General features: G+C 37.4%; 1 protein-coding gene across 13 annotated transcripts in view; it reads right to left on the bottom strand.

Annotated features, from left to right (window-relative positions):
- The window catches only part of RGS7 (regulator of G protein signaling 7), a 233,986-nt gene that overhangs the window by 16,399 nt on the left and 196,785 nt on the right, over nucleotides 1–20,802 (bottom strand). For 3 of the 13 annotated variants that reach the window (XM_054062704.1, XM_054062701.1, XM_054062707.1), the window contains 3 exons: nucleotides 14,116–14,302; nucleotides 10,790–10,879; nucleotides 9,495–9,548 (listed from right to left, as the gene is read on the bottom strand). In XM_054062704.1, the coding sequence (XP_053918679.1) occupies nucleotides 9,495–9,548; nucleotides 10,790–10,879; nucleotides 14,116–14,302 (331 nt within the window). Of the gene's footprint in view, nucleotides 1–8,115; nucleotides 8,206–8,591; nucleotides 8,673–9,494; nucleotides 9,549–9,578; nucleotides 10,702–10,789; nucleotides 10,880–14,115; nucleotides 14,303–20,802 lie in introns of those variants that run through there. The other 10 variants (XM_054062702.1, XM_054062703.1, XM_054062711.1 and 7 more) reach the window with 6 other exon arrangements.

Below are 20,802 nucleotides of genomic sequence, written 5' to 3' on the forward strand. Positions count from 1 at the left end.
AACTAGGGGCACCAACTGGAGTCTGTCAAATCTTTAACCACAGGAAGCCCTTTTGCTTAAGACACCTGCACTGCCAGCCAGCCAGATTGTTTTGCAGAATAAGTTAGCAAATTTAAAGGTCATTTTTGAATGAGGTTGATTTCAGCTGAGGAGAAACTAATGCTGAGGTTTTTGGTGTTGGTGATACTCGGAACTTGAAGACCACTACATCTGAGAGTGCCTTGTGCTACAAAGACGGATGCCCAAGCTGAGTAGCTCTGTTGCAGAAGACAAAAAGCTACTTTAAAGTTCAGGTAAGAGAACAAGAGACAGATTGCATATAGGCAGGAAAGCAGCTTTTCCACGAATATAGCCATCAGTTTTCTGACACTGTATTTACTATTTATGAGAAACATTGGTCAGGTATATTACATGTGACTGCATAACACTGCTTTGAAGGTGTTTGGATTTCCATGTTGTTATTTTCCTCATCATTGTTCCTGTTGCAAGGATGCAATTTCATTTTTTTTAGCAAGTTCTTTTAATAAGGTATAATGACTGTCTCACAAGAGTTAAGAGTACAGTGTTAAGAGCATGGTGTAGGGTATGTCATCATGGTATATGTCAGGCAGATTTGAACTTTGTCAGAGTCAGACAAAAGCCGTGAAACCACATAACAGAAATTAGCTCTCCTAAGGCCACATAAAAGGTGTTAGGTCTCCTAGGGCAATCCTACTGTGGCTCTGATCCAACGGAGGCAGAGCTGGCACAGCAAGCTTACATCACTCCTCAAAATTCCACAGGCATAAACTGATAATGTAACTTAAATAGATCATAAACATTAAATAGCAAGTGGCTCTGTCTAACTCTGCAGTTAGGTATTTAATACTTACATTTATTGTATTGTTCATTTTAAGTGCATAACTTTAAAAAAATCAAACTTATTTCAAGGAGACTACAATAAGAAATACTATAAATATGGAAAGATGCTACATTTTCTTCAGTAAATGGTAAATTAATTTATCCTGCCATATCAATGAGTTGTTAAGTCATCTGCTGTATTATAACCCAGTGGAATTACACAATTTAACACCTGTTGTCACTATCAATTAAATTTATGCTCACAGGGATCTACAAGTTGGTTTTGAGCATTTGCTTCATTGCAATATATCAGGGTAGAACTTCAAAAAAAGGAAAAAGTTTATTGTGCTCTGAAATACATGTTTAACAAATGAGGATAAATATTTCCCCTACAATATAATTTTGAAGAAAACTCATGATCTGCAATGTTGGGTTAGACTGCTAATCAATCAGGTTCACCATATCACCTGACAGTATTAATACTTGCTTCTTTGAACACAGAAAGTGTCTTTCCTGGCATGCTGTCTTCCCTGTGTCTAGCTTTAACTCTGTCACTTTCTATGTACATTAAATTCACAGCTTCTTGACACTTGTTAAGCCTTACATTATGTTTTTCTCTAAAGTAACAGGTAAACTGTTATACTAAGACTTATTTGCTTTTTAAATAGTCAAAAATTCTCAACAGTGTGTGGCACTGGAATAAAATTTAAAACAGCATGTCCAAAACCAGGTGTTTTCTTAGGCAATTCATGATTGTCGCCTTTGGACATAATTTAAAAGAATACTAAGCATATGTTTATCCCTGCCTTTGATGAAGTTTTTTTGCTTAATTTCACAGGTCTACAGCTTTGGCTACTTTCTGTAAACATGTATGAGTTCCCTTTAGTGCTGAACTGCACAAACCCATTAATTAAAACAAACCAGTAACTCTCTATTACTTATTAAAACGATTTGTTCAATACAGCACTGGAAAGTTGTGCTAGCTTTTATAGGATAAAATCTGTGAAATATTCTTTATTCTTATCTGATTATTTAGGAGTTGTAAATTCTCTGGATTTTTTAGATGAACCATAACCAATTTCTAGCATCTCAGGAATAAACTGTGGTATCACATAAACGAGAAAGTTTTGACCTAAAAGAAGGCCAAAGCCTAGTTGTTAGTTAGGCAATCTCACCTGTATAATCTCGTTTTACATATTATTTTAATTTTCCCTGCAGACACAGTGAGTTATGGTTTTCTTTATTCTGCATTTCTGTGACAAAGTTTTTTTTCCTGTATTCTGTGTCACTTGTTCCCTGGATATTGCTGGCCTTTGGATACTTTTTCTCCTAAGCCCAACAGTGATTAGGACTTCTCTGGATGATCCTCTCCTTCATCTCCCCCCTCCCCCACTCCACTTCAGAGAGTATTATAGTTCTTAGAGACACAAAGTCTCCATCTGAACAACAATAAGGTATGTTATTTTCCACCTATTAGTATACTATAGCTGGAAAAATGACAACTTAGAAGATACACTCTCGTTAAGAGACCTTCTTCCACGTTTATTCTGAATCATACTTCATTCTCTGACTGGGAAAATAAGCTTTTAATAAACAGAATCTATAGCAGCCCCAACTACAGAGTTATCCCACCTTCTTATTCAGATATGCAGAGATTTGTTATTTTCCAGTTTACAGAATATTTATTTCAAACTCTGTCTCAGAGTATACTTCTACTTTAGCTCTGTACAGTAGGGTTTCATAATTATCACCTCTAGTAGATTTCCACATTTACTCGATTTACAGACTGATGTAAGGAACATCCCTTATGGGTCATAATTTAAGAGCTAAGCCTAGCTATTTCTTTCAGATACAATGTTAGCATTTCCAGAAGTCAAATTTTGATTTGGGAAACTACCTCTAAGAGGCCAGTTTTGAGATGTGTAGCATATGAGTCATCACACACACGAAAATGTTTCCTGTGCTAATGAGATTATAGAACAATTGGAAAAAAAATCTGGAAGAAGCAGTCGATGTTTATCTGAAGAATGAAAAAGAGACCTTTAATATTTTCAGTATATTCTTGTCCTCAATATTTAGAAGTATTTGGCCAAATTCCAAACAGGATTAGGATTTTCGGCTGTATTGGTGCACTCTGGACATATGAATTGAAACTATTTAATGATTTTACTAATAATACACAAGCCAAAATGAAACCCCACACACATACCCTGACCAAGGAGTCAAAGTATGAAGAGGCAGCACAGGTATTGGAGTGAACAAGTACATCTAAGAATACAGAATGAATTGGCCTCAGTGTTTAGTCCCTAGCTAAGTATATTAACTGTTTGACATAGAACTGTCTTTCCAACTGTACTTTCAGAGAATTTAAGGGGAAAATTATAAAAACATGTGCAGATGTATGAGTTGCTAAACACAAACGTTCTGATGACCTATTTTTGCGGCATGATGTTAACATCTTAAATAGTCCAGCAAACAAGTCAGTAACATCTTCCGTACATACATGGTCTATAAGATATAAATATGAAATTTAGACAGGGGCTGCAGCTGAAATGTATAGTAAAGGAAGATTGAGTCTTTTCCTTTTAGAAGATTAATTCTCTCCTTTTTTGCTAAGCAATATCAGGGGGTCTCCTTTTTTCATGTTTCTTTATTGCCAGCGCAGGTAGAAAAGAGAACTCCATGTATCTGACCAGGTAACGGAGAAACAGTGCAAACTCCGCTGTGAGAAAAAATGAGATGCAGAGCAAGAATCATCCCTCCTTCCTCTCATTGTTCCCCATCTGCTGATGTGCTGCACACCTGCATTGGCAGGGAAAGCTCCCAAGTGACATGACACAGAGCTGGTATATAAACAGCCCCTGACAGAAGCACATCTGGAGAGGCACAGGAGCAGAAACAGTATGTCTCTTTCCAAGATTAGGTGGTCCTTGCTCCTCTAGCACAGGGGAATTGTTTTAGCACCATTCGGGGGTCAGGATTCTGCTTCAATCCAAAAAAGCGCAAGACATTGCTCTCAGCCACCCATGCAGGTGTATTTCCCATTCAAATATTTGAGGAGAGGGAGGAAGTTAGCATTTACTGAATTTGGGGCATGAGTTGTCAGCACAGCTGCACTATTAAGCGGCTGCATGTGCAGAAAAATCCTTCTGCCTGCTGCGGGGATTTGCAGTCCTCTGTTCACTTCTCATTAGGGCTGTGCCATTTCCTGGAGTGGTCCATAGACAGGAGGCAGCAGCTGAGTGACTACATTCCTTTTTCGGCTCATTTTAAATCGGGTGACACTCCCGATTTCTTTCTCTTCCCCATTAATCTTTATATTAACTGATAAGCTACTCTCATTGGCGATTAACCTAAAACTCTTGCCAGATGAGGTAGTTGGAACTTAAGTAACCATCTGAAGTGTGGGGTAACACCCAAGATTTTCCAAGGCACCAATGTACTAGACAAATATTTCTAGTATGTTGTCCTAGACCTGACTGCTTTCAGGTTTCTGTACCTTTCTGCAGTTCTCATTCTTGCAAATAGCTTAAGATGCAGGGAAATGTTTGTCAACTAGGAAATGACTGTGAACAGTATACACTGGCTCTTCACCTAGCTGTGCAAGTGCTACCCCTCAGCTCTGTTTTTCCATCACAGAGCGCAATAGCCTAGCTCCAGTCACTGCAGAACAAGACAAGGAGGCCAGTCCTAACTGGTGTGTCCTACAGATGCTCTTTTTTCCTCATTAGCCTGGGCATCAGTCCTTATAAAACTTAAAACTAGATTTTTGGACTAATTAGTAGTTCAAATAATAAAAAAAAAAAATTACTTCATCAGTTCTTTTTAGTCAAACATCAATAAACCATCTCTTTCCTGAAAAGGAAAAGGCTCTCATTTCTGCAATTACTTATTATTTATATTATTGTTCCGTATATGTCAAACAAGAAACTTTTTCTGACTAGCTATATTTTTGTTTTAACTTTTAGGAATAACATTCAAATTTCAAAAGTATAATCAGGATTTCTTCCATGATTGTGCATTGAACATGAGATCCCACAGCTGATACTTCACTTGAGCTCATTCATAATGCTATGCCTAAGAAAAATATAGCCCTTGTTGGGATTTTAGGCTGTGATGTACCTCTGATGTGGTACAGTAGAGAGTACATAACAAGTTTTACCTGTTGATATAGAAAAATTTCTTGATGAAAAAATAAATTGATATATTATCATTGAATGAAAAATTGATATATTATCATATGCATGAAATGGTCTAATGTTACTGGTTTGGAGGGGGGAAACGTTGAAGGACACTTGTAAGCAAGTTCTTCCAGCTGAGTGGGAGAAGACAGCTGGGAAGGGCATGAGTAATGTAACACATAATGATTTTAAACATAGTTATTAAAAGACATCTAGTTTATGAGGTATTGAGTGAAGGTGATTATCATCTGATGGCTCTTTGGTTTCATATATAGACTGGGTTTGGTTTGGTTTGGTCTGGCTGTATTTCCATAACATATCACAAATTTGCAACAAAAATACATATTTTTTCCTTCCATACAATTGGGCAGGAACAGATAAAACTGGAACACTGATGGTGGTGCCTGAAACAATGGCACCAACAAATGATGATGAAGTGTGTATCCCTAGGCAGATCTGAGGAAGGAGGCTGCACCTTCTTGCCCTGCTAACTTGATTCCTGATGAGACAAGAAGGTTTGCATGGGGTGGAAATGAAATTAGCCCACTCTGCTATGAACAACATCCCTTTGTTTCAGGCTTCTCGACTGGTGATCACTGCTAAGCACTAGGCTAGCACTCACAAAGGTGTTTTGCTCAGACTACCAGCCTGCTACTGTCACAAATCCCAAATGCATATGAGAAATTTAAGACAAAATTCATCTTTAAAGGATGCCTTTGTTCTCATCAGCATTAGCAGTGCATATTCACCTGTTTTTTTCCTCTGCAAGGTAGATGTTAGTAGTTGAGGTAGTTCCCTTTTTTTTTATTATTATTATTTTTAATATGTTCCCCCCTCCCTATGTAAATTCCTCAAAGGAATTAAAATTTTTAAATGCCTCAGAAACAGCTGGTTTCCCCCTTTCTACTACTGTGGCAAGCAATGAGGCAATGAGATTTTCCTGCTCCCTGACTTTACAAAGAGAAACTTGAGAAGCTGAGCTGGCAAGGTAGGGGAGCACAGGGCACACTAATATCAGCACTCCCCATACCTCTGAGCCAGAGCTGTGACACTGTGACACTGTTATTTCAAGGCAATGCACTTAATCAGTGGCATTTGAAGTGTACATGTGCTGTATTTTTACATAGTACCTGGGACTGTAAATAAGTGAGGCAAGCCAAGAATAACTGCTTACTACCCAGAAGCAAACCATAAAGTGATTGTTAATAAATATTACAAAAAGCAAATGCTAATTTGCTATTACTTTATATATATTGTACTTGAATGCAGATCTGTTTCTAACAGTATTCATATTGTCTATTGCAGATTGCCAAAGGCATTAGGAATTTTGCACTATGAAATCTACTTAACAAGCTAAATAGCCGATGTTTTTAAGATGAGCAATTAGGGCACCAACTTACTGGAAGTTTTCTAGAAAGAAAACTCTGCTATGTCAAAGAAATGCAGAGCTGAGCCTAGGGGTTTTTTTTTGTGTATATAGCTCCACTTTTATTTTTTCTCCATTAGACTAGAATAACAACTCACTATATTAGGTCATTTTCACTTAGTTCAAGGACTAGTATAGAGGGATTGCCCATAAAAAGTTTCTAAATTTTCTCATTTAACAAGTGTTTTCTGTAGCAAGTACAATCCACTTTCAACTATCACTGATCAGAAGCCTCTCATAGTCTCTGTCTTATTACTTCAGTCCCTAGACACAAGCCAGTTTACTGTTTGTTTGGTTTTTTTTTAAACACTTCAAATGCTAAAAAATGAGGTCTAATTTAATTCAATACAAATCCACCTTGTTGTAAGTGAGAAAAAAAATAGTGAAAATCAGTCTAAATTTTCTAAACCACCAGAGGAGAAGACAAACTGTAATTTTCATGTTACTAAATAATTCAGAGACAACATCATTAATCCAGGTTGTAGAAGACCTGTTTCACACCTATTTTGTGTATTAATCAGAAGAACAGTTCTATACTACAGTCCCTCATTTCACAGTTGAACAAGTTAACCAGTACACTGTAGGATATTCTGAGAAATGTTTCCCTCATCCCTGCTAGTTGGAAGCACTGTATCGAGGTAGACAATTACATATTACAAACTCATCATAAATGAGAACAAGAATGGAAGAACAAGGATGCCTGGTGGCAAGGGGTCCTGGGACAGTGGGAGATGTCAGTTCAGTTGTCTTGGAGAAAAAGTTTCACTTGAGCATCCTGACACTCTGGATTAATTTGCAAGCCTTAGAGCTGCCAGTCTAATAAAGACTATCGATAAACTGTGACATGTTTTACTTTCATACCTGACCCGACTTGACAGACTCCACCCGGATTCACAGCTACTAGTTTGAGGAAAAGCAAAACCACAGGTTTTATTTTATAGCTTGCTTCATGAAAAAAAGAATTGCCCTCTTCTGCTGAAGAAATACTAACACTTCACATCCAGAAATCCTCGTTCCAGTTTCTAGCTCACAGCTGGTTTATTGGGCCTGCCTTGCGTCTCTGGCATTCTGCTGTTCTGGTACTTCTGCCCTGAGATTAGCAGGATGAAAATCGGGCACGCCTGCAGGGCATAATGCTCCAGTGTTTGTGCACAGGACTGGTTTATCAGCTGCTCTAAGAGGGATTATCAGAGAGTAATCTTAGAGCCTCCCGGTCTGTCTTCACATTTTCCCTTTTTGTGCTATATTCTTCTCCCATCTGTCTGCAGCTTTCTATTTCTCTCCTTACAGCCCGCTACTTACATACTCTTTACCCTAACCAGTTCCTGATCTGTGAGCTGTTTAAAACCCTATGAAGAAACATAGTTATTGCAGCTTGCCCGGCACTGTGACTGTGAAGAAGCCTGACTCGCAGTGGTCTCAGATGTACTACCTACTCTCTGCACTCTCTTTTGTTAACATAGGCTCTTTTATTAATATGGAACTTCCTATGGGATTATCATGTGATTGTCATGTATAATGTTAACATGTACAATATCGTTTTATAGATCAACCTGCTTAGACAACACACAAATCACACTGCAACATGCTATGGCAACACCACCATGCAAAATATAGGGGTTTTTGTTTCAAACGTTGGGTAAGTTTCCTTTGTGGCTGTTTATTTACTTTTTAGTGTCCTTTACTGACTTTGTCCCATTGAATCCAAATTTCTTCCTGATTACACTGGATTCAAAGCATATTACAGGAAGCCTTTACCTATAAGAAAGTAGTTAAAGAATTACAGTTTTGTTTTACTATGGGAGATATTCCCACAACCTCACAAAACTTTGTTGTTTCACTGCATTTGTTTCTTTTTTTGCTTACTACAAAGTATATATGTATTTTAAATACTTAAGGAAATACTCTTGATCGTCATTATAGAGGAGGCAGTATCTGAAAACTGCTTCTCCTTCCCTAGAAACTAAAAAACAAAAACCATGATCTTTGCTGGAAGCTCTCATATTTTTCATTTCGACACACACAGCTCCACCAACCAGGTCACAGAAAAAGCCACAGACGCACACACACACACAGAGCAGCGTCACCTGCACAATTCAACAGACAATGCAGACAAACTTGATTATAATCCAAGATCTTTCTACCTCTTTTCATAACAGGTTAGTGCTCGCCCTCAGTGTTGGTGTACAGTTTTTATGGCATGGGAAAATAGGGATGTTTCTGCCCTACAAAAATAAATGCGTTGAATGCTTTAGTTTGAACTTTCACAATGTTTAAAAAAATATCCAAAGAAACTGGAAAAGCAAAGAGTCCCACATATCAGGAAATCAATGGATCTTTTTGCAGTTGGCCAGAGAATGCCCACAGCAAATTTTACCAGCTTTCATTTTTTTTACCTTTGTGAAGTAGCTTTTGAAAATTACGTATTAAAAAAAAAAAAAAAATCAGTTCTTGTAGTCCATTATCAAAATGAAATCCCAATCAAACCCTTGTGCATCATCAGCATGAATTGTTTGGTCCTGAAGAAGCTGTGGTAGATATTAAGGAAGATGGGGAAATTATTATTGTTTATTTTTCCCTGGGCCCAGTTAAAAAAAATGGGGCAAACTCTTTTTTACCAAAGTAAAAAGGAGACAGGAGGGAAATCCAATGTATTTAAACTGCATCAGAATTAACATTTTGGGAAGCACCAGAAAAAGAAACAACATCAAGCAGGTTTTCATATACTCTTTACTACACTTAAAAAAAAAGTTAAAAAAAAAAAAAAAGAGTGAATAATTTCATGCTTCCTAATGCAAAAAGCATGGGTCCCCAAGGTCCATTCCTCCATGTGTGACTATTAAGGTCAGTGGGAAAGGGACTAGGGAGGAAGGGTTGTAAAGAAAGCACATTATAAAGCTGTCATTCCTAAGAAAATTCACAGTCTGTGATAAATACACTTTTAGCTGTCAGGTTAGAGAAGCAGAAAGGGAAAGTAGGGATCAGTGAGAGGGAGGGGAGAAGGATGTTCCAGCAGGTTTACTAGTCTTCCGAGGCAACAAACTTACCACATTGCGTGTGAATTTCTCAAAAGATGTTCGACGATCCAGTGTGTTTTCCAACTTAAATTTAGAATAAAAACAAAGAAACAAAAAGGAAGGGAAAAAGAAAAGCAAGAAAAAATGGAGTAGAAAAGAAGGATCGATGAAACAATGGACTGCAAAACAAAGTTTGTATAAATCAGGAAGCAAACACAGATGTGAAGATGTAACGGGACTTTGCAAAACAGGGGATGGGCAAAGCAGATATAGTATTTGACAAAAAGAAATTTCATGGGGATCAAACTGGTTTGATTTAAAAGAAAAACTGAAAATAAAAAGAAATAATGAAGTGCACATTTTGTGTTAATGCACTGACATTGACAAACTTAAGGACTTCACACGGACAGTTGTAGCTTTCTGGTATTTTCAACATCTCTCTCTATATTGGATCTTCAGAAATCAATGTTTGAACAGAAAACAAAATCACACAGTACTTTCAAATAATTTTAGGTTGTCATTATAAACAATAGAATGCTATGGTGTTTATAAGTCCCTCATTCCAGTAATGATTGAGGCCCTGATTTTCAAATGCACAGGGCTCCCAGCTGATTCTAGGAAATCTCTGTTTAGAGCCCACTAATAAAATTATTTATTATCATAGAAATCTGCATTGCACAGGCTGCTCCACATACTCTGTGCTGTGTCTATTCAGAACTCATTCCATATCTGGACTTTTCTAAGCAAATATTACATACCAAGCCTCTGTTTGCTGAAGTGTGACATAATCAGTTTTTCAAGTCAGACTCCTAGCCTACTCAAAATTATTCATGTAATATAAGGGAAAGAAACAGAATTAGGAAGCCTCTATATTTATAGTCAAAATTAGAAGTTTTTCATATGAATAAGATTGTTTCTAGACACATTCTGTAGCTTTTACAGGTGAAATAAAGAGAACAACAATTATTACATAAGCAAACTTGCAAACATGAAAGACTATTCTGGGATTTTATTTTATTTTTTTAATGTATTTGTAAAGCACTTTGCAGTTTATGGTGCTTCATAACAGAGAAAACAGTACAATATGGGATGTAAAAATAAAAATAAGTTTTGCTAGATTAACTTATTGAAACATGCCCACATGCAGGATATATACACATAGATGTATATTGAACTCCTGTGTGTATGTGACCCTCCAAACACGTCAAGCTGGTCACCTACCAGATATCCAGTTGCACTGGCACAGGGGAGAGAAGACTGAGTATTGTTGCAAACATAACCACTGCTTTGCACAGTGGCAAGACAAAGGCAAGATGGACCAATACCTTTTTCTTGGCCTGTAGCAGCTCCTGGTAGGCACTGGATCGTATAAAACGAGGATAAGAATCACTTTTCATCAGTTTGTAAATGTGCTCCTGAAAGGGAAAGAAGGAGCTGTTACTCCCATAAAAGAAGACATAAATAGGAAGCAGTTGTATATATTTGTTGTGGGACCCATACCAGCTAACACTATTTTAAACTGGAGGTTTTATGGGATAGGAGGTTGCAGTTCTGAAGCCAAGACTGAGTTGCTCTCTGTCTTAAAGCAGAAATCCCACTTATTTGTTATATATGAAGAACACAACACACCTTTCCTTAATTTATAGTCTCTATTTCTACTATGGAATTATTTTTCTAAGAATTAACGACTGAGTCCTACGTTGAGGCCAAATTTCAAACCTCTCTTACACTAGTCAGTTTAGGCAAGTGACTAAATCAGGATCTGTGGATCCTTCCACACCAGATTTTTTAGTTTCTGGTTATGCTTTTCTGACTTCATAGGCTGGAAAAAGGTACTATGTTTCTGATTCAGCACCACAAGTAAGTGCTTAAGTTAGGGAAGCTATTCCCTGGCTACTCTTGGAACATCCTTTGACAGATGTTTAGTCTGCAATCCAGCTGACGATATAAAAAGGAAAATACATATGCTAATTGGAAAGCAGTTCCAGGCTAATCTAATTTCTTCTGACGCATATACAAATTTGGAAACCCTTATCCAGAAAAGAAATGACAGAAGCAGGTTACAGAGCTCTTCATTTTGAAGTATTCTCATTTCTGTAAAATATGAAAACCTAGAAATCTAATCTGCAGGACTTTTGAGTTGTTGTTCTATTTATAATGTTAGGACAGAGATTTGTAGATAAAAATTCATTGGAAGAGGAAACACTTTCACAAAGAATACTTTTTAAAATCTCACTGAATTGCATTAGCTATTTTTGCTTTACTTTTTACTCAAACACTACCTTTTTTTCTGTAGGAAACTTGTAGCATAGCAATCGGGAAACAGCAAATAAACTGTAAAGTGAATACTATTTCTCATCTTGGTACTGCATAAAGCTAGTGAATAGGAAAAAAAACCCAACAAACCAACTTGCTTGAAAATTATGGCAAGGTAAAATTAAAACTGATTTGTAATATATGTTGTATAGGAAACTACAGAAAGTATTTTAAGTGCCTTTCATCGTATTTCTTGCATTAAGCAGGGAAATACTGGAGTGTAGTCAGAACATAGGCTGGTTCATTTGGGTAGTTATAATTCGACTCATATTCTATGAAAGCAGTCAATGCAACCAACAGAGGGCAGAAAGGACCCTGCTTATATTGTACGTATCAGTCATGATTAAAATATTGTTTCTGTGCAAATACCGAGCTTGTAAAAGCACAAATCAATTAAGCTATATTAGTATTATTAACGTACATGTTAGTCAAGAATTGAGGCTGGATGTTATCTAGCACAATTGGTTTCTTTTTGGTTACATATCACTCTCACTTGACATGGAGTTCTGTGGTGGTATCTTTCAAGTCTATAAATGCCTCTCAAAACTTTTTTTAACACAATCAAATGAACTGCCACCTGCCAGAATGAATTGTAAGTGGTCTCTTTCCCAACTGGGAGCCCATAAAGAGCCTGTTGCACAGGTAGAGCTGACAAAACCTGCCAGTTCAGGTGGGGCACTCTGTAAAAGTCCCAAAACTTCAAGTCAAAACACGAAAGGTACAGTTTGCCCCCTTTTCCCAGACAAATGGAGGCTTCCAGGTTCAAGCTGTACTCTGAACTGAACCAAGTAAACAGAGGTCTGACAGGAAGAAAAGTCCTGCTTGCATAAAGACTGAATAGTCCATGTCCTTCATAAATGAAGGGGCGGCGGAGTGAGGGGTAGGGGTTGGGGGGCTAGGAAAAGGACAGAAGAGAGATCTGGGAATAAAAAAGTGTGGAAATTTTACACATATTTAAAAAAATATAAAATTGCAAACTGGCAAGGAATATAATTGTCGGTTTCCTGACTGAACTGCAAAGACTTTTTTTTTTTTTAAAAAAACTTTTAATCTTGCTAGATTGTTTATTTGTTTAACTTATGTCTTTGCTATACACTACATTCCTAAATCTTCGTGGGGTTAGCAGACGCAAGCAAAAATGGGGTGTTTAACTTAATGCAGAATAGTTCAAAACAGGTATGCCATCATGTCTAATGAAAATTTTACTGCTGCATCATAGGTCGCTTTTCTCATACAGCAAAATTAAAAGCTGGTGGAATCATTCCACCTCTTATTTAGGGCAGAGGCAATGTCCCAAAGACTAAAAAGTTCCTATTCAATTCCCTTCTCTGCTTTGTGGGACTAGCAGCAGCATTTCCTGTCTTCCAAGATGATGACCTAATAATCAAGTTGTAGGAAATTCTGCAGGGATATCATCTCAATCTCTCCTTTTGACACCATTTCACTTTTCATTAATAATTAAATTTCCATCACTGGGCTTCTGATGGAAAGGGAGGATGGTACCAGTTCTATTACTTTTTACTGTGAATCCAATTCTTTTCAATTGCTTTTCTCAGAAGTCTGCAAAGATGAAGTGTCACATTTAATACAGAAACATTTTTTTTTCTTCTGAGGAAAACTGGTTTTTTTTTTTATTTTACCATTTTGCTTTTTTAACTTGTAAGTCCAATTTCAAAACTGTAAGTATTTTCACAAATCTGGTCAAAAGTATCTTTTGATGATGGTATTCAAATTACAACTAAATCAGCTGCCCAAAAGCAAAATAAGACATTTACAAACTGTTCTGTACCGCTGTAATACTGATTATTGAAGAGCAGGTCCTTAGGATCTTTGCCCAGTGTTCTGTAGATAGTAGTTTAATAAGGTACAGAATATAAAACATCCCTGAAATATGATGCTTCTGCACAAGTTGTTACAAAATGCTATTTCTCACATGTGGTATATTGTTTTCTTGTTGGGATCTTATGACTCCTATACATGATAACAACACTTTTTGACATGCATTGAGAGAACAGATATTGAACCTATATCAAGGAAGTCTTTCAGAGATAGATCTTGAGAACTAGAAATCAATGTGTGTAGGGGAAGCTTTTATCTTAATGTAAGTGAATAAGAAAACAATATGCACAATATGCTTTGCTCTATTTGAGGCCAACTTGAAGAGACTATACCAGGCACAGGAGCCTAATGAAGAACTTTAGTAATTCAGAGGCCTCATGAAAGAATGTTACCCATTTGGATCACCAAAATTTCCAGGTATATCTTATTTTTCGTATATGGATTTCAGTAGAAAATATTCTGTTTCAAACGTCCCTAAACAGGAGTGCAAACTGACCTGAGCATCTTCAAATGTGTATCTTCCAGGATCCTTCACATTCTGTGTGGTTTTGTCATAACTTTTTGAATCTAGATTGATAGCACTGGGTGCACCTGGAGCAAGAAATTCTTGCCAGATTTCTTGGACGCGAGCAGGAACTTCACGAATAGGCCTCTTCTTCAGGTCTTCTACTGCTAACCAGAACCTATGGTACAATATAGCATCATGACTTGCAGTTCAGTATAAGCATCAATGAAATACTCACATTCTTTTATGCTCTTTAAAAAAAGAAAAAGTAACTGAAATTTTCCTAAAAAAACCCCCATGGTAAAATAAGAAAAATCTGTGATTTTATGTGGGATCAGATTTCTGCTATACTGCCTCAGGCAATCAATTCACCCTAAGAAGTAGTCATTACAAGTGTCTTCATGAGACAGGTGGGAAATCCTTCATTACTTATGTATGGGTAACTTGCTTATGGGAAGTTTTCCATTTAACTGGAATTAAACAGAGATTTCATTTCACCTGAACCAGAAGAGTTTATTGCACTTATAAATCTAATGCTTTTTGACATCCCTTCAAAAGTTAATAAGAACTTATGTTCTTGCAATCTACATGAATCTGAGTCCTGCTAAACGATAAATTGTGTAACTGTGATTTTGTTGCTATTACTCCTCAAATCATGTATAAACTGGAAAAGCATTCATTTTGCCTGCTATAATTCTTTCTCCAGCATTGCATTTCTATGCATATCTTTCACTAACATGCTGAATAGATGTGCTCATCCTCTCTTCTTTTCTGCTGCTGTGCAAAACAACATGGGGCAGCCATATGCAGTGGAGGCAGTTCATTGTATCCTTCTCACTCAGTCTGGAGCAGGATCACTGACATGGTCTTGAGCACTTTGTGATCACAGCTACCTAGCTATAAGCTTTTATAGTCACTTCTAATTTGTTAATAGGATATTTTTATCATTATTTCTTCTATGGGTTTTTAGACTCTCACTGTACAAAATAATTCTAAATTCATCTAAGACCCTATGCTTAGACATGGTGCAGACCACTTAGTTCCCCCTCCACGAGAGCTCAACTAAAGTTTATCTTTGTTAAATATGCAATATATACCATTGCTACCTTTCGTTATTGTTTCAACACAGCTGATCCTGTGAAACAGATATGCTGAACCCTGAAGTGAGTTAACTGTGAAATAAGTAGGATTTTACAAGGCTAACAAATAATTTGGGTGCACCTTTAAAATGCGGTTCCACCCTGCTTACACAGTGAGATTAAAATGAGCTCTCTTAGCTTAGCTAAACAGGGATGAGATAGAGGAGAACAACAGTGGAACTGTAGTCCGAGAAGTCAAAATGATAACATCCTCAATCCAAATTCTACTATAGTTATTGCGACAACTCTTAGGAGAGGATAGTCAACTGTAGCAAAGAAAACCTTACATCGTTTCTCCTCTAAGATATTCTTCACTTGACATTATTTCCTTTCCAGAAAGCAACTAGTCCTTCATAACTCTGTTTCGAAACTCATTTGTAGCACAGATGGAAGGAGCCTGTGCTCATCACTCACAAGCCACTATGGTCAGCTTCACTCTACTGAGATGAAGCTACTATTTTAGGTATATCTACACCCTTTAATTTCCATAATATCTAAGCACAACCTTTCTATCTACTGATCCCTTAGGATTGTTCAAGAGAGAGAGAAGTAATATTGTCCCAGTTTTACAAATACATTAGTAATGCAATAACGTACAGTGGTTTCTCCAAGGTCACAATGGAAGCCTGTGCCAACAGAGGAACTTCAGTTTCAAAAAGTCTAGGTAGCATCACTTATCTCTATGAACTGCAATGTGAATTGAACATAGATCTGCACAGAGCCTGGAGACTTATCCTGAGAATCTGATGGCAATGCAGTAAGAATAGAGGCCTCATAACTCAAGCTTAAGAACTGCACAGCCCACAAACTCTAATTCAGATCACTCTGTCAAATTTGGGCAACCTACTTTGGTTTCCTTAAGCTGCTTTTGATATTTGCATTTAAAAGTGGATATCCTGCAGCACTAACCCCTTCAAATGCATCTTCTGGGACTGACTGATTACTCATGTGTATCGAAGTCAGGTAAGAAACAGAAAAATGAAAGGGAAGGATGTTCTTTGTATACACACATTTTCTATCACCCTGCAGACATCCTGAGGATCTAGCTCAAAGCTGTCACATACTTGTTTGTTCCATTATGTCACTGCCAATACTTCAGGAAGTCACCACAAACATGCACTAGGATGCGATTTTCTTTTGCAAGTAAACTGTTTCGATATAGTAGGCTATACTCAGTTTTGCGGAAATAGATGGGAGATAAATTTAACTTCTTTGAGGAAACATTCAGCTTTCACCATGAAACAGGCAGGTTGTATAGACAGATCCTAACAGGCCGAACACCAGCTCTTTGATAAATTGATTTTGTTATACCATTCTAACATTAGCATTCAGAAACCCAATTGAAAATGTGATGTTCTAAACATAGAAACCTCTCTAAAACTGGGAAGAAAATGGTGGTTCTGTGGCATATTATGTATAGGGTACTTGTTTAACAGACAAAACACATTTTAAAATTTTGATTTACTTAATGACCTTTCAATTAAGAATCACTGTCCTCCTACCACAGAAAGTTCAGGTCAAATATGCAAAGGTAGGAAATACTAAAAATAAAGCTGTGACCTTTTGCATTTTCAAAAATAACTTTTCATAATATCCCATGGCAACCAATTGCAAGGATGAAGTGCAAATGAATTCTGCTAGACCTCAGCACAAGTCCTCAAATTCTGCTTTTACAGTTCTCTGCATTGTGAAATGTGACCAAAGCATGGGAAGACTCCTGCAGCAAACAACATGCAGGGTGTAACGGTAAATATATGCAAAAACAGGAGAGGGGAGGATGGGGACCCAACTACATTTTCCAGACAATGATATACACAGACTTGGTGCTACTTCATGGAAGGAACTAGATAGAGCTAAGTCTCTTTGCCCTTGGGTGAAACTCTGCATCTCCTGTTGGTGGAGGTTTGCTTTGCCATGGAGACCCTCTCTAGATGATGCTCAGTACCTTTTGAACAGAGACCTGGGTGGCTGGGAGTGAATACTGCTGCTGTCCAAGCATTTGGACTGCCACACACTGGGTCACATGCCAGGCATATAACTGAGTGAGAGTGTATAGTGTGTGATAGCCATACATCCAGCCAGGTGACATGGTAAAACACATGTTGCAACGCATCAGGGGATTATGTCCTCCAGCTGGATTACTTTCAAACTGAGGGTGGCCTTGCCAGATAAATAGCACAGCTGCAACACGGCTTCTGTCCCATTAACTGACCTAAATGTCAGATGCAGCCATCAGCAGATCCCAGATCAAGCTAATCAGTTAAATTTAGCACATAGGAACACAGAGTGAGTGAAAAGCTGCAACATTCTCCACAAAATGCGTGAGATTTAGGCAGAGTGTGGAGATAGTCAAGAGAGAATTACATGGGCTTTACATGCAGTGCATGTGACACAACAGTTCAGAGGACAGACCACTCAACCTTTTCAGCAAAAGCAAACAAAAACCTTAACAAACTATGGAGAAAATCGGCTAAGATTTTTCTAGGGGGAGAAAAGACTACTGCTATACAGTTCACCTTCTTGCCAAACAAAGTACAGCTTCCAGCTTCAAGATATAGTAGCGCTGAGGGTCTTCAAGAAAATGACAGAGAAACCCATTAAATCTTACAACTAGTTCCTTTTCATCTAATCTTCAGAAATGGCAACGCTACTGGGACTTGGAGTTTAAGCTTGAGTCTGAATGAGAAATAAAGTACAGGGAATTTCAGCCTTGAGAATTAAATTTTGGTGAAGTTATTAGCACCCAAAAGAGGGTGTCATAATCAACAGTATGAAGTATGAACATTACCAATGCCCACATTGTGTGGGAAAGAATAGCAACCCTTCTATTCAGACTTGCAGGTCAGACATCAATGACAATTAATCAATCTTCATACTTCGTAACATGCAGAACTCTCTCCTCCAAAATCAGTGCAAGACAGAAATTTCTTGCATTTAAAGTCATCAAAAGTGGTGATCAGTAATAAAGACTAAAAAAGTGAAACAGGCTGGATTCAAAAGAAAATTTAACCTCCTGTACCATTCTCCCTCTACTCTAGTAAAAATATTGCTATGAAGTTATTAAAAGAATAACCAGACCACTGAAGTAAGTTAAACAAAATTAAGCGCTATGACTGAAACAATTTATAGGCACACTGCAAATTTTTAGTAGTGTTTCTGTGGGGTTTTATTTATTTTTTCTACAGGACATAATTGAAGCCTCTATTTCCAGTATACAACACTTTTTGGACTTAAATGTATGAATCCAAAATAAACATCTCACAAAAACTCAGCCTGCAGGGGGATGGCCTGAAAAAAATTATTGAGAAAACATCTACAACAAAGTAACTCCTCAGTCCTTTCCTTCTTTTTCTGGACAGACAGACCTCAAAGCCCCTTTTTCCTATTTACTCACACACTAAGGAAGCTAATAAATGTAGAGCAAAGCAAGAGGCAAGGGTTCCAGTGGCTTTTCCTTCTGTGCATCATGGGAGATGCCCTGTTACCACATTACTTTGACTAACCTAGGAGTCTTTTGCCATCTTAGCACTACCTTAGAGGTCACATCTACTGCAATACCACATAATGACATGGATAGACTTTCACATTGACAGGCCTGAGACTATTTAGATCTTTACGAGCTGAAATTCCTACAAAACAACCACTTGCGAGCAAATATACAGTCAGCATATGAATATCAACTTCATAAAGAATTCTGTAACAGTACAGACAAAGGAAGGACATGGAAAGGAATAGGAATTTTCTGCAAAGATGAAAGAAATTAGGTCACCAGGTGCCACATTGCAGTAAAATTTGTTTCACTATCTCACTTCCTCTGAAGAGTCCGTTTTTAGTGCTTGGAGTGCCTTGTGACCAAGCTCAGTAGTACTGGATCATGCTCAAACTTAAGTCATGTGAATTTTGAACAATGGTTCCCATATTTGTATTAGGCAGTGAGACTTTTATAAATCTATTATCCAGATCATATGTTACTTTAGCTATTTATTCTGTGTAGTGAATAGCATGCGAAGAGATACCTCCAAGAAGCCTGCATGGTACCAGGAGTTGATAAGTCATAGCTTGTGTTATGTTAGGTGTTAGGTGAAAGCATAATCCAACCTGGGTGTTGGCGAACTGCAATCACACTCTAATGAAGCTTCTGCACTGATAGAACTGCTTAGATAGTTTTATACTTTTGCTATGCTTTACAATATCCCTTTAGAGTGACATACTATTAATCCCAATTTACAGGCAAAGGAAAAAGGCACAGAGAAACAGAGTAAGAAGGTGAAACCTGATTGTATTTCTAATCATTGCACAGTTCTTAGTTTTAACTCACAGCTCATTTCTTCATCTCTGTTCTGTTTCTTAAGACAGGATCTAAATCCACTAAGAATTAGATTCACAGTCAGCTTAGGCACTCTCAGTTCTAGTTAATGAAACAGTAACACTGGGACTCTTATCTACATAAAATAATCACACTTGAATAGAAATGGTATATCTGTTAGGCTTATCATTTCACATTTTTGGCATTTCTTTTACCAAAGCAAGATATAAGACTTTTAATTAACTAATACTGAATCACTCTCTGCAGTCCCTTACTGTATCCTGTGCACTGCACTGGGTAGCTTTGAATCCAGGGTCTTAGCTGTCTATCCCACTGCATATTTGATGATTCCTGTTGTAAGTTGTATCACTATTAGGTCTGTAAAAGGACAAGAGCCAGCTACTGGCTTGAGTTCACTTTGTGGCAGTGGGAAGATGTGGATGGAAATAGATCTTTTTCACAAGGAGGCTGTCAAATAAAAAAAAAAACAACCGAGCCCAAAATCCAAATTGCAATACCGAGGTTAACAGGTGAGCAAAGAAATTGGTGATCTTTTAAATGTAAGGTTTATTCAGCAGTAATACTTGAAAACATCAAGCTTTTCATTTCTGTTACTGAGATCTATAACATTTTTACTCCTATGAACAACAAAATTCATGCTTTCTAACCAGCCTTTACCACGTGAGGCCAATGGAGGATTGATTTCCCCACAGTTCAAGAATTCATTAACATAATTATGAGCTTGTGAGACATTTTTCCTTCAGTTAATCATCACAGAAATGACTTTTTCAGTGCAAGTTTGATGCCCTGCCTGATCCGGACAGCCTTTAAACTCATATTCACTGTATCTCAGATATTATATTCTATAATACCGATATAAGAATCTAGAGAGAGAGACGTAAGAGTAGATTGCTTGTCAAGGAATCAGCTCTGAACAAATTTCTCTAGGCAATTTTTCTGGATCAGTCACTTGCAGTTTGCCTGTGGTTAGTGTTGTAAATAGGATTAGAAGAAAGAGCTAGGGATTATGCGGGTAACAGTCTAGTTGGCAGAGAGACAAAATAACAGAAAAGCATAGAAACTGCAGCACATGCTGGGCTGGGTAGGTTCATATTTGAGCAGCTGGTTTGCATGAGGAATTACCGGGATGCTCTTTTAAAAATTGCCTTTCATTTTCTTGGTATTAAAGATTTCATTTTACCACCTGGATGTTTTAATTAAAAAAGAAATCTG

Source organism: Cuculus canorus, chromosome 3 (genome assembly GCF_017976375.1).
Source record: "Cuculus canorus isolate bCucCan1 chromosome 3, bCucCan1.pri, whole genome shotgun sequence".
In the NCBI taxonomy this organism is placed as follows: domain Eukaryota; kingdom Metazoa; phylum Chordata; class Aves; order Cuculiformes; family Cuculidae; genus Cuculus; species Cuculus canorus.